Raw genomic sequence first — 27,492 nt, 5'->3', positions numbered from 1 at the left:
TTAGCCAAAACAAAAGAAAGCTATAGGCTTCAATTGACAATATTCTGAATACTACTGAAGATAAAAACAATAATACAAACTATCATACTAATTAATTCACTAATTAATTCACTAATTAATTTACTAATTAATTCACTAATTAATTCACTAATTAATCCACTAATTAATTCACTAATCAATTCACTAATTAATTCACTAATAATCCAATATCAAATTCGGCAATGCATGCCTTTTATAATACCTCTTCATAGGTGAAATTTAATTAGTCCAACTTTAAACTTACTATACTTCTACTGCTTTAGGGATAAAAATTCAAACTAAAATGTTTAAAAACTCCAATTTTCATCAAGGTGCTTTGTTTTCAAAGCTAACCCGTTAAATAACGCAAGTAAAATATTTGGTGCGCTTCCATTTATGACATAATCTATTATAGGTCCGTTAATAAATTTCCATTGTCTAGTCTTAATAATTGTAATAAGTCGGACATGGTAATATGCAAATATGCAAATGTCATCAATCGTATCACACATGCAATCGAGTATAAAAATCTTTGTTATTAATTTGGTATTTTAATTTCCAAATCACATTACACAGAAATTATTAATTATAATTAATTAAGAAAATGTCAGATTTTAGTTGTCTAATCTGGTGTCTGTTGATAACTGTCAGGCAGAACCGTAACATCGTTACCACGGTAACCGTAACATGGTAACCGTGATAACCGTAATATGGTAAGATATGCTGATGAATTAGAAAAAAACTGTTTCATAAATCCATCTAACATACTTTGTTCATTGTTGCATTCTATAGCGTATTGATGCCAATGGATAATTCTAAACGCAATATGACAATGGCTGTTTTTAGAGAACCATTATTAAGACCCATGATCTTGCCAAATGCAATTCTTATTGGCACTTATAATATGTATATATATATGTATAAACATTAAACATAAACACATAAAAATGCTATCACTCTAATATAATAACAAATGTCATTTATTTCTACCATGCTTAAATCTGAATAATCTACGTATCTTACATTTAATTGTGTTATGTTATATCTTAATAAATCTAAAAGTATGGAGTGGCAATTGAAAGAAATTTAAAAAGTCCCTGACCTAAAAATGATAGATTGTAAATGGCACCTTTTTCAACGGATTCAGATAGACAAGTCCTCAGAACAAACTAAACAGAGTAACTGTTACCAGGCAACTGTTAGTGTTACCAGGCAACTGTTAGTGTTACCAGGCAACTGTTACCAGGCAACTGTTACCAGGCAACTGTTAGTGTTATCAGGCAACTGTTAGTGTTACCAGGCAACTGTTAGTGTTACCAGGCAACTGTTAGTGTTACCAGGCAACTGTTAGTGTTACCAGGCAACTGTTAGTGTTACCAGGCAACTGTTACCAGGCAACTGTTAGTGTTACCAGGCAACTGTTACCATGCAACTGTTAGTGTTACCAGGCAACTGTTAGTGTTACCAGGCAACTGTTATCAGGCAACTGTTAGTGTTACCAGACAACTGTTAGTGTTACCAGGCAACTGTTAGTGTTACCAGGCAACTGTTACCAGGCAACTGTTAGTGTTACCAGGCAACTGTTAGTGTTACCAGGCAACTGTTATCAGGCAACTGTTACCAGGCAACTGTTACCAGGCAACTGTTATCAGGCAACTGTTACCAGGCAACTGTTACCAGGCAACTGTTAGTGTTACCAGGCAACTGTTACCATGCAACTGTTAGTGTTACCAGGCAACTGCTACCAGGCAACTGTTACCAGGCAACTGTTACCAGGCAACTGTTACCAGGCAACTGTTACCAGGCAACTGTTAGTGTTACCAGGCAACTGTTAGTGTTACCAGGCAACTGTTACCAGGCAACTGTTAGTGTTACCAGGCAACTGTTACCAGGCAACTGTTAGTGTTACCAGGCAATTGTTACCAGGCAACTGTTAGTGTGACCAGGCAACTGTTAGTGTTACCAGGCAACTGTTACCAGGCAACTGTTACCAGGCAACTGTTAGTGTTACCAGGCAACTGTTAGTGTTACCAGGCAACTGTTAGTGTTACCAGGCAACTGTTAGTGTTACCAGGCAACTGTTACCAGGCAACTGTTAGTGTTACCAGGCAACTGTTACCAGGCAACTGTTAGTGTGACCAGGCAACTGTTAGTGTTACCAGGCAACTGTTAGTGTTACCAGGCAACTGTTAGTGTTACAAGGCAACTGTTACCAGGCAACTGTTAGTGTGACCAGGCAACTGTTAGTGTTACCAGGCAACTGTTACCAGGCAACTGTTACCAGGCAACTGTTACCAGGCAACTGTTATCAGGCAACTGTTATCAGGCACCTCTCAGGATTAATGTCTGAGTTTCACTTTCTTCTAGACTCCTCTAGCTTTCTTAGATCCTTTCTTAGAATCTTACCAGAGGGAAGCTTTGGGATAGCCTCCATAAACTCCACCTGGCGAAGTATTCGGTTATTCTAGCAAAACACTGTTAAACTTTAAGTCTTTTCGAGACAAAAAAATAAAATGCAACATTTATTAGTATGGTTGATTTATAAATAAAATAATGAGAGATTGAGATTAATAGCTTATTATATAAAGAAGCAATAAAAACGTCTCGTATAAAATTCAAAAGGGAATAATGAGTGAAACCAGTCAAATATATAAAATAGAAATGTGTCAAGGTGTCAACTGTCAAGGTGTCGACTTTCGAGGCGAAACTTTCGGTTTCCCGCCCCGTCAAAATACCAACAGGGTAAAAGTTTCGAGCACAAAATTCAATACATTAATTATATAATTAACATTAATTATATAATTATAGAAAGTAAAGAAATCTCAATGTTTACAGTGACAAAATAGCGTGCTAAATCACTCTATACTCGAACTTCGAGGTGTTTCTAAAATTAATGATGATATCGTTAATTCGGGCTACAGAAATTAGATATTGTCATTATCTTATTCGAGTAAAACTCCATAAAGAACAATCTGCGTCTCTTTCACCACAATAAGTGTTCTATTGTTTAGCTAGCACGATGAGTTGAAAAAACACTTCAATCTTTCTTTTCCACGTTCCAGGTTTCACTTTCTGACTGAAAATTGTTAAAGTTTCTACTCAAATTATGACTCTGTGTTCTCTTTAGACTCCTTAGTTGAAGAAAACAGAAGAGGGGTGACTACACCAAGGTGCGCTATGATGAGCAGGAGATTGATGACACCCAGACGAGACAAACTGAAGGTACCGGGGAAAAGTCCACATACCCAGAGCAGGATCAGGACCAGGTTAACGAACACCACCTGCTTCTTCGATTCTACGTAGAGTGAGTTGAGGAAGCAGCGGTGTTCCAGGGGAGTATAGCCACTGTTCCAAACCACAGCCAGACAGAGGAAGGGAATACCAAACACCACGGTGAATATTATGTAGGAGTCAATGAAGGCGGTGGAGCGGAGGAAGTCGGAGAGGGTCGAGGACACGCCCCTGTGGTACTCCAGCCTGGACCCCGCATAGAGCAGAGTGTCCTGGAACAGACCCACTATAACAAAGAACAGGGTAAAGCAGGCGAGGGAGGATCTAACGAGAGGTTTAACACCGTACCTATTCAGAAGAGACGTGCTGATCCTGTACCCTACAATAGTAGATATCACGTGACTGAGATTAGCGAGTGTTACCACCTGACTGATGTTAGCCGGGGTGGGAGGGACCCGGAACATGGTCTCCCACTCGAAGTTACGGAGTACTATCCAGGTCTCCAGAGGAACAAAGACAGAGGAGATTACCAGCAGGATGACGGAGAGGTAGGGAGAGTGCCAGATGTTTGGGAGGGAGGAGAAGCGAGCTCTACCACAGGCTACCCACATACTTACCACTGCGTATATCCATACTGGCTTTAACAGCAACATCCTGCAACATGAACATCAGTTACAACCATTCTTTCTATTTTATGTCTTACCGCATTCTTGTGTACTGTTAGTATAGTTACTAGGGTAGTTACTGTACTTACTCGGACAGTTACTGTAGTTACTAGGGTAGTTGCTAAAGCTACTAGAGTAGTTGCTAAAGTTACTATGAACATAAACATTATCTTAATAATTTAAAAGCGCAGAAGGGTCAGTTAACGTGTAGCTGAGATACGGGTTAATATAAAGTATTACAGAGAGAGAGAGTGCTGTGTCAGGGTGATAAACAGGTGACATAATTAGGAATAATTATGTATATTATGTATATTATAACTGGATAATGAAGTGGTGAAATCACAGGAACATATGAAATAAGAATAATTCGAGCATTTAAAGGATGGAGCACTGAACAACACGCAGCAAGCTGAACTACAGTATTACAGTATTATATGTACATTGTACTACAGTTAACTAATTGCCAGAGGAAATAGGAATGTATTTATACACAAAAGCGATGCTAGCTACATACATGCTGCTTCATGATTATGAAGATTATCAAAGTTTACAGAGCAAACACTTAACTGTAAACTAGTTAAAAAGAATAACTAAACAGTAAAATTACTTCACAGCTCATCAAATGACAATGGTACCCGATTGTTGGACCTTTGCATTGCCCACCAACTTACCATCGGTGGCACTATGTTTCAGCAAAAGGATATACATAAAGGTACGTGGAGATCACCTAATGGTCGTACTGTAAACCAAATAGACCATATCTGTATCAGTAAGAAGTTTGGAGGCTCTTTGCTAAATGTAAAAGTTTGTAGGGGGGCTGACATTGGGTCTGATCACTATTTGGTAAGAGCACGACTGAGAATGAAGCTTATGTCAGTGAAAAAGAAGCAGGATCGTAAGCTTAAGATTCCTGCTATTGAGCATCTGCGTGATCATTCACTTGTTTCCGAATACAATGTTGTTCTGAGAAACAAATTTGACTGTTTGGAACCTGAGGTTGACCTGGAATCAATGTGGGACAACTTCAAGACAACTGTCCAACAAGTCTCCATGGAAATCCTTGGGCAAAGACCTCGAAAAAAGAAGGACAGGCACCAATCTCAGAAGACAAAAGATTTATTGAACAACCGTAAAGAATTTAAGCGTAAAGACCCTAATTCAAACGCTAACAGGTCAGAGTATTCTAGATTGAATAAGCTCTTTAAAAAAAGTAGTAAGGTGGACGATAACAACTGGGCACTTAGAATGGCTGATGACCTGGAAGAAGCTGCGAGAAAAGGTCAGCAACGCGAGGTATGGCAGAAGATTAATGTCATATCTGGAAAGAAGAAGAAGCAGTCAACTGCAGTTAGAGACGTATCTGGCCAGTTGATTGCCGACCCACATGCCCAGAAAGAAAGGTGGAAAGAGCACTTCTCAAGGCTATTGAACCCGCCCCCGCGAGAGGCCAATATTTCCGACCTAGACAACATCTCTCCTCAACCCAGTTTTGATGACCTTTCCGATTCGGATGAGGCTCCTACAAGAAACGAGATTGTTGATGCCCTCAAAAAACTCAAGAATCACAAAAGTCCAGGAGTGGATGGTATCACCAACGAGCAACTTAAGTATGGACAGGATGGGTTAGTTGATCAACTAGTTGTGTTGTTCAAGAAAGTGTGGGAAGATGAGAAGATTCCTGAGGATTGGTCCAAAGGTGTTATTATCATCGTTGGAAAGAAGGGTGACACCTCTCATTGCGCTAACAACAGAGGCATTACATTAAGATCCACAGCCTCGAAGCTCCTGCAGATGATACTCCTGCGAAGACTTAGCAATGGCATGGAAAAATTTCTCCGGGAGAATCAAAGTGGTTTTAGGCAGAATCGCTCATGCATTGACCAGGTTTATTCACTCCGCTGTATTATACACCAATGTATTGAGTATAATATCCCTCTGTATATTAATTTTGTTGATTTCAAAGCAGCTTTTGATTCAATTGACAGGCAGTTCATTTGGAGAAGTATGCAGCACTACGGCTTACCTGACAAGTATATTAGAATCATGAAGGCGTTCTTTACTCACACAGTTAGTGCTGTTAGGGTCAATGGAGAGGTTACAGGTTGGTTTGATGTCAACTCGGGAACTGGGCAAGGTGATTATATACAGGGACCACCAGTATTCAACTTTTGTCTGAATTTCTCTGCATACCTTATGGAACTGAACAAGGTCATTAGTAAGGGGGCTCTATTACAGCTGCCAGCCCCCGGGGTAGAAGAGAAACATCTCTTGGACACTGATTACGCTGATGACATGGCCATGTTAGATAACTCAAAAGAGGGGCTGCAGGAAACCACTGACCTTCTCTGCAAATACAGTGCCTATGCGGGTCTGAAGATTAATGCTGGCAAAACACAGACCATGGCTGTCAGTAAAAGTGCATCGCAGAGGCCGTATTCTAAAGACGACACTATGGACATCAATGTGGAAGGTCTCCCAATACAGCAGGTCAGCAGCTTCACTTACTTGGGTGCTATCATCAGTGCGGATGGAACAATTGACAGAGAACTATCAGCTCGAATTCAGAAGGCCTCTGGGGCATTCTATCAGCTTAGCAGTATATGGTACAGTCGCAACATCAAGACACCGACTAAAATCAGGATCTACAAAGCGGCTGTCCTCACTATACTGCTTTATGGAAGTGAGGTATGGAATACCACACAGACGCAGATGAAAAGATTTGAGGTGTTCCATCATAGATGTCTGAGAAGAATCCTGAAAATCAAATGGTTTTATCACGTATCTAATGCTGACGTACGTAAGCGGGCCAACATCGCACCTGTTGATACTTTCGTACGAGCAGCTAGGCTCCGATGGTTTGGCCATGTGGTGAGGATGCCAGAAGAAAGAATACCCAACTATCTTCTGCACTGGATCCCAAAGCATGGTAAAAGATCAAGAGGTAGACCTCGGAAAAACTGGCTGTCATGTGTCCGGGAGGATGCAGCAATCTTCACAGGTGTCGATAACATCACGATAGAAGATGCAGAACAACAAGCAACAAACAGGGTACATTGGAGAGGCCTAATACATCGGAGAAAGGAGTTACTATGTGGTGCAGGCCACTCCAACGACTAGGAGGAGACCTTTTCAAGTACAAGTAAAGTAAAATTATTTATAATAAAATAAGACACGTTGAGAGAACAAACCTTACCTGCACTGTATTAAGATTATGTAGAACTTGCTCACATACACTAATGTGTATAATTTACAGGGTTATACAGAATAAGTCAAGCGTACAATAATACCAGTATACTACCTACATCAGACACAAGATCCCATATGACCTGCAAGGGTTCGCGGACGATCTTGCTCTATTAGCCACGCTAAAGGGAAGGCAACAAAGGCTTTGATGCTGTCATCTCAGAGAGATGACGCAGAAAAGTCTTGAAGCCATCATGGTGCACTGATAACGGGCTGAAGCTAATTACACTAAAAACATGTTATGTTCATTTGGAGGAGGAAAGGGAATTCTCTCTAACAGTGAACGGAACAGAAATAGATATGCGAAGTTCCACTAAGTTTCTAGGGGTAACACCCGATAGCAAACTCACGTGGAACGAACACAGCTATTGGACCAACATGGGGGTTCACTCCGAAGACCATGAAATGAATATATATATATATATATATATATATATATATATATATATATATATATATATTCAGCCGTTGTCAGACCATATATACAGCCGTTGTCAGACCATCCATACGCTGCGAAAATCTGGCTCAATAGTCTATCCAAAAAACATAACTTAACGATTCTAAGCAGCGTACAGCGGCTGGGGAACATTCTCATAACAGGGCTGCCATCAACTCCTGGAGCAGCTCTAGACATCATCACCAGAATCATCCCCATTGACTTGATGATAGAAGGAGAAGCGACAAAAGGAGCTCTTAGCCTCAAAACCATAGGATATATGGTGGTTAACTAGGAGGGCAACCTAACTACCCACACAAAATTAAACGAACAGTTACTAAAGGCTATCGGCCTCAATTCTTAAGATCATAACCAGTGACCAGGGTAGGTCACTGGTTGTTTGTTTACCAACATAAGGTGACCCTCGAGTTAATGATGAACTCTCTCTAGCAATCTCTAAACAATTCCCAAATTATCCTCCTTGTTACCAAAACAGAGGTGTTTAAATGAACCCTCTGATAATCAAAACAGAGATGTTAAGATGAACTCTCTGCTCTACCCTGCTGTACTAAATGTCGTACACTAATATATGCTCTAAAATACTACGCTAAAATACTGTGCTAAAACGAGTACACAACAATATAATGAAGTTGATACATCTCTAATGCCTGATATCAATCAAAGGCGACAGAACAGACACGACAACTTTTCCTTGAAGTGTACTGTGGGGGAGGGGTGACACATGACTTGAAGTGTACTGTGGGGGGGGGGGGGGGCCGGGGTGACACGTGACTTGAAGTTTACTGTGAGGGGGGGGGGGGGGGGGGCGGGGTGACACGTGACTTGTCACTTGAAGTGTGATAGCAACTTATCATTTGTGACAAGCCTGAAAGTTGTGGATTAATGAAGGACGGACGTCACGATTAAAAGATACTGTTATTGCACAAATGTCTTTGAAAAAATGAGCACCTGTCATTTACGATTAATACTTAATTTTAAGTAGCAAACATACATGTTACATGGCGAGATCTCCATCTAAAAGGATTAGTCTGCGTCATCTGCGTCATTACTTTGTATTATACAACTTCGGCGGGTAATATTTCTCCATCCTTTTCGATCTGCAGCCAATCTTCTCATACAATCAATCGTGAGTCCATTACGATCCAATCTCTGCTCAGCATCTTCAATAAATACATCATTTAAGCTCTTCCTAGGCCTGCCTCTTGATCGTTTCCCATGCTTGGGTTTCCATTCAAGTAGATAGTTAGGTAACCGATCTTCAGGCATTCTACTGACATGTCCAAACCAACGTAGCCGTTTTGTTGCTATTATGTCAGTAAGAGCAGTTATTGAAGCCCTTCTTAAAACATCTTCATTTCTTACTCGATGGAACCACCTCACTCTCAGGATTCTGCGTAAGCAGCACTGATGGAAAGACTCTAATCTTCTTGTCTGCACTTGAGTCGTGTTCCATATCTCACTTCCATAGGTCAGAATGGTAAGAACAGCTGCGATGTAGATTCGCACTTTGTTGTTAATGCTTATGTTCTTATTCTTCCAAATGTTATTGAGTTGGTTAAAAGCTCCGGTTGCTTTTCCAATCCTGACACTTATTTCTTTATCGATCTTGCCATCCGATGTAATTTTGGCACCCAAATAAGTGAATTGAGTGACCTGCTTTGCAGAGTTTCCATCGACAGTAATATCTATGGTCCTATTCTCTGGGAGTGGGTGCTGCGACGTATCTTTCCCAATTACCATGATCTCTGTTTTCTTTGCGTTCATCTTTAAACCCCCAAGCCCACAGTATTTCGCAATATTGTCCGTTGTTTCTTGCAGTCCCTCGACAGTGTCATCCATGCCTGCTATGTCATCAGCATAGTCCAAATCAATGACACATTTTTCCGGTTGTCTGGAACTTTGTCTGTACTGAAGAGTAAAACCACGCGATATATTTTTAAACTTCTCGGCAAGTTCTAATCCCCAGTTAAGTACAAGGTTGAAAATGGGAGGCCCTTGCACATCACCTTTACTTGTCCAGTCCCCGAATCGACATCAAACCATCTTGTCAATTCTCCATTGACACGAACTGCACTTTCAGTTGCTCTAAAGAACGCTTTGAAAACATTGATGTATTTTGTTGGAAGACCATAATGTTCAAAAGCTTTCCAAATAAAGTCACGATTGATTGAATCAAAAGCAGCTTTAAAATCAATAAAGTTTATATACAAAGGGACGTTGAATTCTATACAATTGTGTATTATACAATGAAGGGAGTATAGCTGATCTATACAAGAACGGTTTCTCCTGAAACCACACTGATTTTCTCTAAGTAACTTTTCAAGCCCATTACTTAGTCTTTTTAACAACACGATTTGAAATAACTTCGATACGGTGGAGCGTAGAGTTATCCCTCTGTTGTTGTTGCAATATGTTCAAAAATCTATGAGAAACTCATGCACAGAAGAGTCCTTGACTTCCTGGAGCGACATAGCACTTTATTTGAAGGACAATACGGTTTTCGGCCGGGTCGGTCGTGTGAACATGCGCTCCTTGATGCAACCAACACGATTAGACACAACCTCTCCAAAAAAGAGGTCTCTCTACTCCTCCTACTTGATTTTAGCAAAGCGTTTGATGTAATTTCCCACGATATTCTCTTAGACAAACTGTATCATTATGGCATAAGAGGACTAGCACACCAATGGTTCAAGTCTTATCTAAGTTCCAGGAGTCAGTATGTTTCAATAGGGGGCACAAATTCTTCCTCACAGTCCATGAGACACGGAGTGCCGCAAGGCAGTATTTTAGGACCTTTACTTTTCATAATATATATCAATGACATGCCAAAAATCAAATCGTACGCTAAATTTGTTTTATATGCTGACGACGCAAACATAATTATCTCAGGTAAAAATCATCAAGAAATACTACAAAAGATGACCGAATTTTCACCTTTATTGATAAACTGGGTAGATCAAAATGGTCTTTCGTTAAACCTTAAGAAAACGTGCTACATGCTTCTCTCACCCAACAGAACCTCAACACCTGACGTAAATATTCAAATTGCAGGCACCACTATTGAGCGAAAAACTGAGGCCCGATTTCGTGGCGTAATTGTTGACGAAAAATTGACCTGGACCAGTCACATTACTGCTCTTAAAGCGAAAATGATGCGGTATATTGGTATTATGTACAAAATAAAAAGTCGGCTGCCGATTAAAGTTAGACTCCAGATATACCAAAGCTTTGTACAATCTCATATAAACTATTGTTCATTGATATGGGGTTTTGCTGCAAAAAGCCATATAGATGCTTTATTCAGCAAACAGAAGCAAGGAATAAGGGCTATTATGCCTGGCTTCGTAAACTACTACTTTAAGGAAGGTGCCTTACCACAACACACAAAGCCATTTTTCAGTGAACATGAAATTCTCACTGTGCATGGTCTTATCGTTTACAACTCAATTATCTTGATGCATAAAGTTAAAAACATGCCACAATTAGTCCCCAAAAACATCTCTCAAGCTTTTCCCGCCGACATACCCACAAAACTTTCTGATCACACGTCAGCCTGCTCCTGGCTCCAGTTATACGGGAAAAGACACTTTCAAAACAGTATTTTCTACAAGGGACCACTGCTCTCTGTCTTCGCAGACAAAGCAGACGTTACTACACTTCCGACATTATTTTCGATAAATCTGTTCAAGAGTAGTGCCAAGAAAATGCTACTTAATCTTCAAAGTGATGGTGATGTTAACGAGTGGCAACCATTCCTACTGCACAATGTTCCTGGCCTAAGACAGTCTAGACGTGAAATTTAAAATTTTAACATTTAACCTGAATCGAATTTCAACTGAAACGAATATAATCTAAGTTTAAATTAAGTCTACTGTCTAATTAATGGCTTGCAACAGGGAGCAGTATGAAAATCACACAACCCAGCACATAGAAACTACACTAAATGACACAAATTTAAATGACAACTCGCAATTACTGACTACCAATATAATAACCGCTCGCATAACTACCCCCACTTAGCGTAGATAAGCAAGCATTTCACTGCCGCTAAATTCTTTTTCCATACATTAATCTCAATCGCGCACTCATAATTACTGTAAGCGCTGAGTTACCGGCCAAAATCATTAATCACTGATGGTAAAATTTTGCACAAAATTTTAAAAACAATAGTCCAAGCTGTTCAGTGCAATTCTAAACTTCTTAACCTATAGGTTATGGATGTGTAATATCATGTGTAGCGTGAAGCGTTGTGTTTTTTAAATCTGTAGTTCATAGTACTTCATGATCACAGTGTACTTTTTGATAAACCGTGTGCAGTGCCCTTTCCAGAGGGTTTTTTTTAAAAGAATTCTTTAACGTTACTATTTTCTATCTATTACTGTTTGTATTATAATTTTGAGTAAACATTAATCGAGTAAACCGCTCGATTCCCAATCAATCATGTGAGGTCCCCTTTCTTTGGGATGATGGTGATGATTCCTTTCCTCCAATCACTAGGAATATCCTCACTTTTCCATACAGTTTCAAACAAATCTTTTAACCAAGGCAGAAGTCCAGGAGAACCGTACTTTAACTGCTCATTTGAAATTTCATCAATTCCAGCACTTTTGTAGTTCTTCAACTTCTTGATAGCTTCCTCAATTTCAAACAAGGACGGTGGCTCATCATCATTACTAAGATATTCAAAAGAAAGTACCTTTTCGTCCTCATCCAATAGAGAGAAATCCACCGCATCTGCTGCTGGCGTCAAGAGTTCTTCAAAATATTCGGCCCAGCGATGTGACTGAGCTTCGGGATCTGATATAAGTGTCCCATTCTTATCCCGCACTGCCGCAGATCTGTTTACTCTCTTGTTTGTAAGGGATTTTATTTTCTGCCAAACATCTCTTTGTTGTTGTTATAACAATATTATTAATGACACTGTGTTGCTCAGATTATGTATGAAAATCATGGCTTATAAAGTTTAAAATGAGCATCTCATGTGGTCCCAGATACCCGACCGGCTAAAGTCTAGACCCGTGTTTGATATTCTAAAATAGTCTGTAAACTTCAGTATGTGTGAGCAGCAATGCAATATTAAATATTCAATCAGAGCCGTCGTGTAATGAAGCTACCTCCATGTCAACTTATATAAATACGAGATAAATAAGCAGTCCACTGTAATTCACGGTCAGCACATGTCAGTGAACTCGTACAGTATCCCCTCTGAATAAAGCTAGAGTAAATTGGGAAACAGAGAGCGTGACACCTGGACTCCGCTCATGTGCAACTACCAATACCAAAGGTATTATGGAAGGGAGCGCTGCGGAGTATAAGTCACCGGAAAATGAGGGAAAGATGGAGAACTTTACCCAACACTCACTTCAAACGAGTATGGAGACATAAGTTCGCCAGATCAATCCCGAAACTTGGCAAAGAGAGCACAAGAACAGCAACACAATTCCTTACTGGACATTGTGAACTAAAATACCACATTAATAAGTTCAAGCCGACAACGGTCCCCAAAATTTGTCCACACTGTCTCATGGAGGAGGAGACAATGAACCACTTTATTGGCCAGTGCCCGAAATGGTCTTACCAACGAGGATACTTTGGCTCATTTTATCTTAGCGTGACAGACATAGTGGACAAATTCTCACTACCAAGGATCAAAAATCTAAACATTTTTTTTCTTGCTTTATTAATTTTACCGGGGTAAGCACAGGGCTCCAATGCTCTATCTTACACTCATTACAGTGGTCACGATCTTACCATTAGTGATATTGACGACAGCCCCCTACGAAGAAGAAGAAGACACCTGCTCCCTGTAATATGAGATAATTATCAAGATTTTCTTAGAGGGTGAGAGGTTCTTAAGTAAGACCGACTGATTAAATGAGGCTCTAAAATGAACGGAAATCTACCATGGAGAGTGGGGAAATAAAAAAGCTAAATAAAAATCTAACTCTAAGTTAACGATAAACTGGTATTCTTCTCGAATAATTTTCAAGACTTGATGTAATTTATTATCGGAGTAGGAAGACGATTTATGAAGAAGCAACCTTACATGCTACCTAACTACTAGTCATTCCTCAAGATATCCACTACATGATGTTGCTCTACCACTTTGACTTATGTCCCTTAAGCGCTTTTAACTACCGTTCACCAAACCTTGACCGCGGCTTTGTTAACAAGGTTTGGCCGGTGGAGGGTCCGCAGTAGCCCCATTACCTTAGTATTGCTGTACAACTACCACAAACTGGCACAGAAATCAAAAGTTCAAACAGGTGCTCCTTTGAAAAACTGAGCAGCTGTCATTTGCGATTGATACTTAATTTTAAGTAGCAAAACAATATTCTTAATGACACTATGTTGCTCAGATTATGTATGAAAATCATGCCTTATAAAGTTTAAACTGGGATCTCATGTGATCCCACAGACCGGCTAAAGTCTAAACCCGTGTTTGATATTCTAGAATAGTCTACTCGAGTACTTGTATAAAGTAGGTATAAAATCAATTTACAGAGAGCGCTAAAATTCAACCCAATAAAACCTGACAGCACTAAAATGGTGCACAACTGTGAACTTCAATATGTGTGAGCAGCAATGCAATATTAAATATTCAATCAGAGCAGCCGTCGTGTAATGAAGTTGCCTCCATGTCAACTTATATAGATACGAGATAAATAAGCAGTCCACTGTAATTCACGGTCAGCACATGTCACAGCACTCGTACAGTATCCCCTCTGAATAAAGCTAGAGTAAATTGGGAAACAGATAGCGTGGCACCTGCTCCCTGTAATATGAGATAATTATAAAGATTCGCCGCTGAATGACGGGCCTAATGGTCCGCCTTGTCAGCAAGCTGGCAGATTACACTAATAATTACTATTTCATAACTCCACTGTATTACTCTAGATTAATGTGGACACGTGACACATCTGATTGATGATTACTCTGGTCACGTGACATTCTGGTTATCATTTAACGAACACTTTGATTTTCTACGTTTAATAACATTAACAATACCCAAAGTTCCATAAATATCATGCATTCATAGAATAGAACGTAACGTACTCTAAATATCCGCTGGAAGGCCTCTATAATATTGATAGAGGTTAGCCGTGCTAGTACGGTTCACGTTTGTAATATCCACTAGCGCTAGCTAGCTAAACCACAAGTTCTAGCGCGCCGAGCAGACAATACTTTTTTCGTATGTCGTTCGCCGCGTACGTATAGTAACGACCGGGAAATTCAATTTCCGATTAGCGAAGTGGCAGTGTCTGTATCAGAAAGTGTAATGGAGGAATGTGCTGGAGATGAAAATCAATCAGTCACACTCACTAACTTTCATCTAATAACATAATGTAATTGATGTGAATAAGTGTCTTATAATACAGATAGCCATGTAAAAATAATGTGAGTTTGTTATTACCAACCAAGATCACAATTAAATCTAACATGATAATAATACGATAACGTGATATATGGTAGTGTAAACACATTTAGCTAACTGTATCCTATGTGATTGTGAGTGCTGATTTGTCAGCCATGATTTGCTACGGGTAATAAATAGTACGATAAACAGTTGCTACATCATCACTGGAAATACTAATCTAATGACATATTCAATTTTCATTGAATAAAAATAGGATCATGAGAAAAGTAGTGTAATAAAGTACCATAATCGAGCAGTAAGAACATGATAATTCCATACTGGGTGAAGGTATGTGCCCCAAGGGATTTGAATATTATTATACAGAATTAATAAACTTCATTTGAAAGAAAAGGCGCGTGTGCGTCAGGGTATATACAAGTGAATACATTTAACAGTGGGGAGCTGTTGCCACATTAATGAAACAAAATAAACAAATAAACGAATAAACGAATAAAAGTTATAGACTGAATTTTTAAAAGGTTTGAGAGAGGACTACAGAGTTATGCGGTTAAAATTAGATGTTACTTACTAGTTATGAGAGACAGAGAATTTATAGATAATTCATAATATTACTGCTGGAATCACATTTACTATTACAAGAATATATAATGAGATTACATTATATATAACATAGTGAGTAACTTACAGATCCCAGCTGTTTCTCAACAGAAAGTCTAGAAGCTATGAAGTTCTTCACATCCTCTTCAGTGATATTCGCTGTAACGTATTATAAAGTGTAAGATAAGTGTGAAATGTATGTCATATGATCCTCACAAAGTGGTCACTTCTGTGTAATAACGACTTTTAGAAAATATAACAGTATTTTTCCAGGACACACATCTGGGAATATCGATGACTACAATGATTAATCGTTGATGGAAATACCAATGAATTATATAATATTATTATTATTTGTGTGCAGATAACACCTACCTCCAGGGCTGGGAGTAACGAAAGCTTTTGGCACTTCTCCAGCTCGCTCATCAGGGATACCAATAACAGCAGCGTCAGCAATACCCGGGTGTGATGTTAATACTCCTTCTAACTCTGCTGGTGCTACCTAACAAATAGTAGTAGTCGGTAGTGGGTACTTAGAACACAGTGGTTAATGGCTGGTTACTGGCTGGTAACTAGGCGGTAACTAGGCGGTTACTAGGTGGTAACTAGGTGGTAACTAGGTGGTTACTAGGTAGTCAGTAGTGGGTACTTAGAACACATTCCCGGCAAATTTCAGAATTTGGCCGCCAAATTTTTATAAAGGCCTAACTCAAAATTCCATATTAAAACTTAAGGTCGAAATGCTTACATTGATTCTGAAAATTTCATGTAAAAATATTAAAACCCTATCGAGTTCTATTTTTTTGAGCGAAATCAGTTTCGTAAATATCTCGAACTGAGATATGGGCAATTTTGTATATTTTTTGCGATTATTTGAAAATAGAATTTACAGTTAGGTAGATACTGAGCTGATAATCATAGAGAATTTGAAGTATATGCTTACCTTCTATATAAAGTTGGTTTCATTCAAAAATACTGATATTTGACCAATTTATGGGCCAAAATCGATCAAATTTGGTGCGTATGCCCAAATATGGGCATATTGTTTTTGGCTCATAACTCAGTCATTTTTTGTCTAAACATGATGAAATTTCATATACGAGTTGAGGGGACCACTAGCTACAAGTAGAGCACCTAATACCTGGGTTTCAGGCATGTTGAGGTTATTTAGCTAAATTGGGCCTAATTTGGACCAAATATGGGCGTGGCTGCCCCGCGGGCACCGTTTGGCGGTTGGGGTCCGAGACCCCCTCAAAAGTTCGATCACTGGTCCTTGTTTGTTGGTCAACTGCTATCTCGAAACCAAGTTTCACAACAAAATCAGGGTGAACCCCCCCCCCCCCCCCCCCCCCTTAAGAACGACAAATTTAGTCTGCCATAAATTTAGTCAAACTTTTGACTAAAATTGTTGTAAACCAAATTTCATGAGACTAAATTTTTCGGCGACTAATTTCAAAGCAGACCAAAATTTCAGTAGACCATATCATATGACATGAATATTGAATATTATTAAGCTTACATTGTTTATAATTAATATAATGACATCACCGTTCCTACAGCCTACTGCACAAAACCGTACCAAAGTCCTATTGCACTTAAAGGGTTAGAGCTCCTCTTGGACATTATATTTTTAATCGATCCATCCCAATGCATGCTCTGTTGATACGGCTGAAGGATCATATCGACATAAACTACGTCGAACCGACAGAAATGGTAAAGTCGAAAAAGGGTGAAAAAGAAACTGAACAGTGTACTGAAGAACTTAGTGATACAGAGTCACAAACTCTGGATCTGATGTCACTGAAATTCCTGAGTAATGCATTGCAGCTTAATCAGTAATGTTCAGACGGGGTAGACTAAATTTTTCGTTGTTTATGTAAATGGAATAGAAAATGGTCTCGAAAAGTTGAAAAATGTGACTAAAATTGTTGTAGACTAAAAATTTGCGAAATTTGTGACTAAGATTATGGTAACCAAATTTATTGACCCTAAGGTAATATGACACAGTTTGTACACTTTAGATATACTGTATCCACAGTAACCAGCATGTTACCATGATAACTGTATCCACTGCAGAAACTAAGGTTCACTAGAAGAGTCTTGTATTTTTAATCCAGCAGAACCGTTAAAAAGTTGGTGAAACTTTCGTTTGAACGTTCTCGGATAACAGAGAAGAGAGAATTAGAGAAATGTAAGCTAGCTCTTTTTATTTTGTTAGTCGGGCGGCATCTGGACCTAACAAGTTTATTACCGGATGTCTATTCATACTTATTATGATATCATTATTCACTGTAATGGAAATAAAATTTAAATTTTGTTTTACTAAACAATTTTGTTTTACTAAGCCCATATAATATCATGTCTTATTTATATCGGTAGTAGAAGTTGAAGTGCTGAGCTGAATCACGCCTCTCGCCAAGTAAACTGTATTGACAGTGCCTTCATCAGCACTGTCTCTGATGAGTGCCTTCATCAGCACTGTCTCTGATGAGTGCCTTCATCAGCACTGTCTCTGATGAGTGCCTTCATCAGCACTGTCTCTGATGAGTGCCTTCATCAGCACTGTCTCTGATGAGTGCCTTCATCAGCACTGTCTCTGATGAGTGCCTTCATCAGCACTGTCTCTGATGAGTGCCTTCATCAGCACTGTCTCTGATGAGTGCCTTCATCAGCACTGTCTCTGATGAGTGCCTTCATCAGCACTGTCTCTGATGAGTGCCTTCATCAGCACTGTCTCTGATGAGTGCCTTCATCAGCACTTTCTCTGATGAGTGCCTTCATCAGCACTGTCTCTGATGAGTGCCTTCATCAGCACTGTCTCTGATGAGTGCCTTCATCAGCACTGTCTCTGATGAGTGCCTTCATCAGCACTGTCTCTGATGAGTGCCTTCATCAGCACTGTCTCTGATGAGTGCCTTCATCAGCACTGTCTCTGATGAGTGCCTTCATCAGCACTGTCTCTGATGAGTGCCTTCATCAGCACTGTCTCTGATGAGTGCCTTCATCAGCACTGTCTCTGATGAGTGCCTTCATCAGCACTGTCTCTGATGAGTGCCTTCATCAGCACTGTCTCTGATGAGTGCCTTCATCAGCACTGTCTCTGATGAGTGCCTTCATCAGCACTGTCTCTGATGAGTGCCTTCATCAGCACTGTCTCTGATGAGTGCCTTCATCAGCACTGTCTCTGATGAGTGCCTTCATCAGCACTGTCTCTGATGAGTGCCTTCATCAGCACTGTCTCTGATGAGTGCCTTCATCAGCACTGTCTCTGATGAGTGCCTTCATCAGCACTGTCTCTGATGAGTGCCTTCATCAGCACTGTCTCTGATGAGTGCCTTCATCAGCACTGTCTCTGATGAGTGCCTTCATCAGCACTGTCTCTGATGAGTGCCTTCATCAGCACTGTCTCTGATGAGTGCCTTCATCAGCACTGTCTCTGACGAGTGCCTTCATCAGCACTGTCTCTGACGAGTGCCTTCATCAGCACTGTCTCTGATGAGTGCCTTCATCAGCACTGTCTCTGATGAGTGCCTTCATCAGCACTGTCTCTGATGAGTGCTTTCATCAGCACTGTCTCTTATGAGTGCTTTCATCAGCACTGTCTCTGATGAGTGCTTTCATCAGCACTGTCTCTGATGAGTGCTTTCATCAGCACTGTCTCTGATGAGTGCTTTCATCAGCACTGTCTCTGATGAGTGCCTTCATCAGCACTGTCTCTGATGAGTGCCTTCATCAGTCGTGTTGTTTCATAATCCTTCATAAATTAAACTACTCTGTATAGAGTACTGTAGATACGGTGGTTACTATGGTTACTATGGTTACTACGGTTACTACGGTTACTATGGTTACTACGGTTACTATGGTTACTAGTATCGCTACTATGGTTACTACGGTTACTATGGTTACTACGGTTACTATGGTTACCTGATAACCCTTAACTTTGATGAGCTCCTTGAGTCTGTCTGTAATGTAGAGGACCCCCTCTTTATCTACTGTTCCTACATCTCCTGTCCGTACAAACCCGTCACTTGTTAGTGTCTCTGAGTTTGCTTTGTCGTTCTTGTAATATCCTGTACAACGGGGAGTTAACACAGGGGGTAACGCAGGGGGTAACACAGGGGGTAACACAGGGGTAACACAGGGGGTAACACAGGGGGTAACACATGGGGTAACACAGAGGGTAACACAGGGGGTAACACAGGGGGTAACACAGGGGGTAACACAAGGGGGTAACAGAGGGGGTAACACAAGGGGTAACAGAGGGGGTAACACAGTAGTAACACACGGGGGTATCACAAGGGGGTAACACAGGGGGGTAACACAAGGGGGTAACACAGCCTGATCATCATACAAAACATACAGCAGACCATTATTTTTAGGATACTATAATTTAACAGATCAACCAGCCCCTACCTTTCATAACACAGGGACCACCCAGCAGTATCTCCCCAGACCCGCCGTCCAACACTGCCTCGTCAGTTTTAGGGTCCACCACCTGCAGTACAGTTAAATAGTGGGTTATTAATTATCTGCAGGTTTATTAATTTAATTATGATTATAAGAACCAAACATCAAATTTACCTACAGAGTAATGAGGCACTGCACTACTTTACATACATTGCACCAAGCTTGGTTTTATCATATTTTCTCAGCTACTAATAGCATGTGGACACTGGACAGTAGCTGAACATTCAGCTGTACCCAGTAACATTCAGTACCCAGTAACATCCAGTACCCAGTAACATTCAGTACTCAGTAACATTCGGTACTCGGTAACATTAATACTTCTTATATTAAGAATTAAGATACTATATAATAACATCTAATCAAGGGTTTCAATATTACACGTGTAATATTACACGTGTAATGAAATGCTGAGAAGCTGTATTTGTTAGGTTTGTAACCACAGGGAGTACTAGTATTTAGTAGTTAGCCTTGTAAACCTGGCCAGCCTCGGTTACTATGGAGCTATGGTTACTATGGTTACTATGATTACTATGGTTACTAGTAGTTAGCCTTGTAAACCAGCCCCGGTAAACGTATATCAGTGTGAAAATATGTTTGACTTCTGAGTATTTATTCGTAATTAAAGTTTTAAAATACTTTCACAACTACAAGTAAATACGTAAAATCCGGATTGTAATATTTTTTCCATCGCCTAAAAAGGCAATAGATGGTTAGAAGTGGTAGGATTTGAGAATGGGTATAGTGGGTATAGGTTTTTCGTCGTGTCACAAAGCAAAACATGCATTAACCTCCGCAAACACGTGCTCCTTTACAAATTATCTTTTGATGGTCGCGCGCGCATTTTACAATGCTTTTATGTCAAGGTGTACTCTATACCAAGAATCGAGCTAATAAATCGTGTACGGCGCGCATGTATATCTCTTTTCGCTATTATACATTTTGATTCGCATTGATATTTGTCGTTTAAGCTTTCGTTAACTTCATGCGATACAAACTTCTCATTTTGTTGTGGGTGCTTGGTCATGGTGCAACCCGATATTAGTAATCCGTTATGTTGTTGTATAAATTATGATGTTATGACTATCATGTTGAACATGATTGCCCATAGATTGATTCATTATATTTAGACGAAATGAACGATACATTTTATTATGATTCACATTGTATTAACTACCACAGATTTGATTGGGTGACATCTGTCCGACAGTCGAATTACCGGTTTCGGACAAGAGTCGCTGTCAGATAGGAGTCGTTTTTGGCGACATCTGTACAACTTTCGGATCACATTTGCAATTTCAGATCACGTTCGTATTTCACAAGCTCACGTGTAATCTTGTGACGTTGCTCCCACAGTCCTAATATAATGCTGATTTGATCCATTGAGATCTGATCCATCGATACGTGATTGACTATTTGAGGACAGGATCATGCTAGCCGTACACTAACAAGCTGTAACAAGCTGCCAATCACATCACAGCCTACATTACACACAGGAGAGCGGTATGGAGATCAGTTATTTATATAACATTTAAACTATTGTCCAATTTTTGACATCAAATGAAAATAAACTATGGTAGAGTTCAGCTCAGGTCATATCTCAGTTCAGATCATGTCTCTAATTGGAAAATGGAAATGTGTCTTATTGCAATTAGATCACAATTTCGGACAGATGTCTTTTTTTTTCTGGTAACATATTGAGTCGGACAAGAGTCGCTGTCGGACAGATGTCCTTTTAACTGCATCATGCATATCACCGCACAGGCTGCGCTACGGTGTCCGGTCGTTTAACTTTCGATTCAAATAATTGACAACGGCAATCCCTCCATTTTGTTCTCTGTAACGCCCCAAAGAAATTTGGTAATTTAACCAATATGAAACGATTGTTAATTGTAATTAATTACGGGCGATGGAAATCTAGCGTCCGCTAACCGGCGCAATTCTTGTTATGAGTCGCATAGTTGAAATGTTTTCTTGGGTAAATTTCTATTGATCCCGTTTGGTGCGACAAAGAAAAGGCTCTTATCAGGAAAGGAATTATTCAACGTTTCAATGTGACAACATCGTATTCAAATTGTGAGTATTAAGACAAATAAATACATTTATTGCCTGCCAATTTTTACGTTTGAGTTAATAAACTATGATGATTATAATTATATATGAATTTTACTTGATAGAGTGCTTATCTTAAAGTTGAATGTTTTTACAGGCTCTAATGATGTAGTTTTACGAAGATTTCAAGCCTTACATTGTGTGTTTCCCTTCGTGTCCAAAAGCATTATATTTATTGAGGATGTTACAGAAGGAATATATTTAATGTAGTTTGAGGAGTCCTCACTCTCCTTGCGTCCGACAATGGCGTTTCTCTTGTTGCTAATACATGGAAATAATAAACGGCACTCTTGAAGAGAATGTTTTATAATTTTAGAATCATCAAAAATATAGTTTCCCTAATATATAGCCAGGGGATAATGAGAGATGTGACTGAGTGCTACTTGGCCCAGGTTATAAAGCCACCTCGAGTAACTAGGAGCTGAAACTTCCAGTTTATCATATTGAGTCTCACAGCCCCCCCCTCTCACATGGTCACATGATATCAGTAACTTTGTCACATGAGATCAGTAACTCACTAACTTTGTTACATCCTTAGTCCTTAAATCACGAGTTTTCAAGTATTCTTCTAGAAAGAAAATGTATGGAAATTTAAAGACGAGGAGGATAACTATGTAACTAACTATATATATAATAACAATATAACCATATTAATATAACTAACCTTACATTAAGTTGTTTAAGTTATTTAATATAACTAACCTTGAATTTACAGAAAGGTAATGGAGTACCAACACTGCCATGTTTAGTACAACCAGTCATCTGGAACACTGCACCCGCTGTAGTTTCGGTCATCCCATAACCTGTACAAATAGTTGGTAACTAGGTGGTAACTAGGTGGTAACTTGGTGGTAACTAGGTGGTAACTAGGTGGTAACTAGGTGGTAACTAGGTGGTAACTAGGTGGTAACTAGGTGGTAACTAGGTGGTTACTGGCTGGTAAATAGGTGGTAACTAGGTGGTAACTAGGTGGTTACTGGCTGGTAACTAGGTGGTTACTGGCTGGTAACTAGGTGGTAACTAGGTGGTAACTAGGTGGTAACTAGGTGGTTACTAGCTGGTAACTAGGTGGTAACTTGGTGGTAACTAGGCGGTAACTAGGCGGTAACTAGGTGGTTACTGGCTGGTAACTAGGTGGTTACTGGCTGGTAAATAGGTGGTAACTAGGTGGTTACTGGCTGGTTACAGGTTGGTTACTGGCTGGTAACTAGGTGGTTACTGGCTGGTAACTAGGTGGTAACTAGATGGGCTAGGTGGTAACTAGGTGGTAACTATGCGGTAACTAGGTGGTAACTAGGTGGTAACTAGGTGGTTACTGGCTGGTTACTAGGTGGTTACTGGCTAGTTACTGGCTGGTTACAGATTGGTTACTGGATGGTTACTAGAGTACTAGGTGGTTACTGGCTGGTTACTAGGTGGTTACTAGGTGGTTACTGGCTGGTTATAGGTTGGTTACTGGCTGGTTACTAGGGGGTTACTGGCTGGTTATTAAATGGTAACTATGTGGTTACTAGGCGGTAACTAGGTGGTAACTAGGTGGTAACTAGGTGGTTACTGGCTGGTAACTAGGTGGTTACTGGCTGGTAACTAGGTGGTTACTAGGTGGTAACTAGGTGGTAACTAGGTGGTTACTGGCTGGTAACTAGGTGGTTACTGGCTGGTAACTAGGTGGTTACTGGCTGGTAACTAGGTGGTTACTAGGTGGTAACTGGCTGGTAACTAGGTGGTTACTAGGTGGTAACTAGGTGGTAAATAGGTGGTAAATAGGTGGTTACTATGTGGTTACTGGCTGGTTACTAGGTGGTTACTGGCTGGTAACTAGGTGGTTACTGGCTGGTTACTAGGTGGTAACTAGGTGGTTACTGGCTGGTTACAGGTTGGGTACTGGCTGGTTACTAGGGGGTTACTGGCTGGTTACTAGGTGGTAACTATGTGGTTACTGGCTTACTAGTCTTTGCATAAATTTGATAAAACTATTTTTCAGCTTAATAAAGGTTTATAAGCTACTAACTCTAATAAACAGCTAACCTTGCCTGCAGCCGGTTAAGTTAGGATGTTTGGTCATTAGCTCGTTTATCAGATCACGTGTTAGCGGTGCAGCTCCGGATATACACTCCTTTACACTTGTCAGATCGAACTGTGCTACAGCAGGGTGCTTCGCTAGAAACAACAGTATTGGAGGTACCACTGCTAATACTGCGGGCTGAAACAAGGTGGTGGTTACTACGTGGTTACTAGGTGGTAACTAGATGGTAACTAGGTGGTAACTAGGTGGTTACTAGATGGTAACTAGGTGGTAACTAGATGGTAACTAGGTGGTAACTAGCTGGTAACTAGGTGGTAACTAGATGGTAACTAGGTGGTAACTAGATGGTAACTAGGTGGTAACTAGGTGGTAACTAGGTGGTTACTAGGTGGTAACTAGGTGGTAACTAGGTCGTAACTAGGTCGTAACTATGTGGTAACTAGGTCGTAACTAGGTGGTTACTAGGTGATAACTAGGTGGTAACTACGTGGTTACTACGTGGTAACTACGTGGTTACTATGTAGTAACTAGGTGGTTACTGGCTCGTTATTGTTTAGTAACTAGGTTGTAGCTAAAATGTGGTTGGTATTTTCAGGGTGTTAGCTACAAGACACCAACTTTACAATGACAGAGCGGGTAACCAGGTGGTTACTGGCTGGTAACTAGGTGGTTACTAGGTGGTAACCAATCCTACCTTTACAATTACACCAGAGAAAGGCTATCACTGTGTGGGTGGCGTGATTACATTGATAACCAAGTGGTTACTTGGCAACTAAGAGTTTGCAAGAAGCTAAACACCACGGAAGTGGTGGTACCACTGCCTCTGATACATGTCGTGTTATAAAACACTCGTAATGAGTGGATAGTGGACACGTACCCTTAAAAAGGTCCTAATATGTATATTCGAATATAATGTGTAATTTAATACACTTTTTGCAATCTAGGTAAGTTTTCATTCACTTAATACCAGTCATTACCTCGTACAGACTATTCAGAATTAATGAATTGAGCAACATCCAAGAAGTATTAGATTAATTAAGGAGTTTGAAAAGAATAAATTGTTAAATTGAGCAACATTTAAGAAACATTACATTAATTAAATTAACCAAGGAGCTTCAAATTAATAAACATTCAGACAATTTCCCTTCACTACATAGTTTGTTGATTTAACACTAAAGTAAGATAAATGAGCTCACCCTGTGCGTCTGTATAGTGTTGAGGAATATGGCGGGATCAAAGTGAGACAGGAACTTTATATCCGACGAGATCTCAATACTGAGACTGAGTTGAGTGAAACCAAATGCGTGGTACCACGGCATTATTAGGGCCTGAGGTGATTGTTAGAAACATAAGGAGGGAGTGGAAGGGGGGTTGGAAGGGGGGTGGAAGGGGGGGGGGGTGGAAGGGGGGTTGGAAGGGGGGTGGAAGGGGTGTGGAAGGGGGGTGGAAGGGGGGTGGAAGGAGGGTGGAAGGGGGGTGGAAGGGGGGTGGAAGGAGGGTGGAAGGGGGGTGGAAGGGGGTGGAAGGGGTGTGGAAGGGGGTGGAAGGAGGGTGGAAGGGGTGTGGAAGGGGGTGGAAGGGGGGTGGAAGGGGGTAGAAGGGGGGTTGGAAGGGGTGTGGAAGGGGGTGGAAGGGGGGTGGAAGGGGGTTGGAAGGGGGTTGGAAGGGGGGTGGAAGGAGGGTGGAAGGGGTGTGGAAGGGGTGTGGAAGGGGTGTGGTGGGGGAGGTTGGAGAGGTTGGGGTTAGCCTCTTCTTCTCCCACCTAGGTTGGATGTGTGGATATGGGGGGGGGGGGGGGGGGGGGGGGGGGGGAGAGGACGGGGTATCTTCTGATATAAAGTTATACTTGAAGTCTGCTGACCTGAGTTGCCCCCAAGCTAGGAAACACTTTCTCGTAACCAACCATAGTGCGCTGATACGCCAAGTTACCGTGTGTCAGTTGTACGCCTTTTGGTAATCCTATGGAATAATATTACATCATAATTAACATAATTAGAATTAGACTGCTCATTAATTGCTTGCCCTTTAATTTAGTTATGGACCAAGTTTGTGCGTTAGTCAGGCCCATTGAGGCTGAAAGTTTATTTCAAGAACGCTAACTGCGTTTGTTATACGATTTCTGCGTGGTAACAATGTGGTAACAATGTGGTAACTATGTGGTAACTAAGTGGTAACTAGGTGGTAACTAAGGGGTAACTAGATGGTATATATATAACATACCTGTAGTTCCACTACTGTAACCGATAACAGCAACATCGTCCAGATCAGCAGGATACAGCTCACTGATTGGAGCACAGCCACTGCTAAATTCCGGCAAGTCATCCACATTGCAGAGTACCGGTACGTTCTGGTCTTCTGATATCTTCTTAGCTACATGTCCGTTTGCTTTGGATCCGATCAGGAACTTTGCGTCACTTGCCTTGCAAATTTCACCAAGTTCGTACTCTGAGATAAAGTGGTAACTATGTGGTTTCAATGTTGTAACTATGTGATTACTAAGTGGTTACTAGGTGGTTACTAAGTGGTTACTAGGTGGTTACCTGTGTAGGCAGGATTTGCAAGACAAGGTATTGCCCCAATGGACATCAATCCGATTAGAGCTGCAATGTAGTTTTCATTGTTTGGACTGAACAGCATGACATGATCCCCTGGCTTTACTCCACATGCTTTTATCTTTGCAGCTGCCTTCAAAGTATCATCAGCAATCTGACTGAAAGATAAGACTTTCCCAGTCATCATATTCTCCTGTGGGGATTGGCTGAATAATTGTACGTTTTCTTTGTATTACAAATAGTTACGAACAATAAAACTCCCCGATTAGCAGCACCAATTCCTTTTCTCTGATGTGTTTGAAATGAATTTACTATTGAGCTTGATTTTATCCTAAATAGTACACTGGTTTCAAGCCAGCTTTTCAGGTTTATCAGCTCACATGTCTACCCATTTAAACCTGATTCCTTATCCACCATAACCATAATTTGCACACGAATACTTATAAGCCAAAACCCTGATTTACTGTGCTTACTTCGTATCCTCCCAATTATGCAGAAATCAGTGTGTTAATGCTGTATTGTTAAATTTAAATTAAAACTTGCACAGCTGAATTTTTTAAAACATCTCACCACTGTGTTTGTAGAGTTGCCGGACAATTTTTCAATAATAGACTGATGAGTTGATCCTGATGGTGGGACCAAACCGTGGTTCTCTGTGCACTCGTACAATGACTGGTATGAGAGGAGTCTCCCTAAGGGAACCTTTTGACGAAGGATTTTACTCACAAAAGCCATCCTTCAAAAAATGT

General features: G+C 40.4%; 1 protein-coding gene across 2 annotated transcripts; it reads right to left on the bottom strand.

The window, feature by feature from the left end:
* Nucleotides 1-27,492, bottom strand: LOC134811669 (uncharacterized). 2 transcript variants are annotated; one of them, XM_063818696.1, is made up of 12 exons: nucleotides 27,314-27,492; nucleotides 26,732-26,936; nucleotides 26,412-26,636; nucleotides 26,053-26,150; nucleotides 25,388-25,519; nucleotides 24,194-24,368; nucleotides 22,868-22,968; nucleotides 20,003-20,084; nucleotides 19,514-19,659; nucleotides 15,965-16,091; nucleotides 15,678-15,748; nucleotides 1-2,461 (listed from the first exon to the last, which is right to left on the bottom strand). In XM_063818696.1, the coding sequence occupies exons 1-12, from the start codon at nucleotides 27,476-27,478 to the stop codon at nucleotides 2,372-2,374; spliced, it is 1,617 nt and encodes a 538-aa protein (XP_063674766.1). In that variant the 5' UTR covers nucleotides 27,479-27,492; the 3' UTR covers nucleotides 1-2,371. The 2 variants fall into 2 exon arrangements, with proteins under 2 accessions (XP_063674766.1, XP_063674767.1); XM_063818697.1 differs by having other exon boundaries at nucleotides 25,388-25,524; nucleotides 26,058-26,150; nucleotides 27,314-27,482.

Source organism: Bolinopsis microptera, chromosome 2 (genome assembly GCF_026151205.1).
Source record: "Bolinopsis microptera isolate Bmic1 chromosome 2, MBARI_Bmic_1.0, whole genome shotgun sequence".
Taxonomy (NCBI): Eukaryota; Metazoa; Ctenophora; class Tentaculata; order Lobata; family Bolinopsidae; genus Bolinopsis; species Bolinopsis microptera.
This window is presented reverse-complemented; position numbering and strand designations above follow the sequence as displayed.

Coding starts and splice junctions, on each gene's coding strand:
- LOC134811669 (XM_063818696.1), bottom strand. CDS start 27,478: ATGGCTTTTGTGAGTAAAATCCTTCGTCAAAAGGTTCCCTTAGGGAGA. Junction 22,969..24,193: donor CTTAACCGGCTGCAGGCAAG/GTTAGCTGTTTA, acceptor CTATTTGTACAG/GTTATGGGATGACCGAAACT. Junction 19,660..20,002: donor TGGTCCCTGTGTTATGAAAG/GTAGGGGCTGGT, acceptor CCCGTTGTACAG/GATATTACAAGAACGACAAA.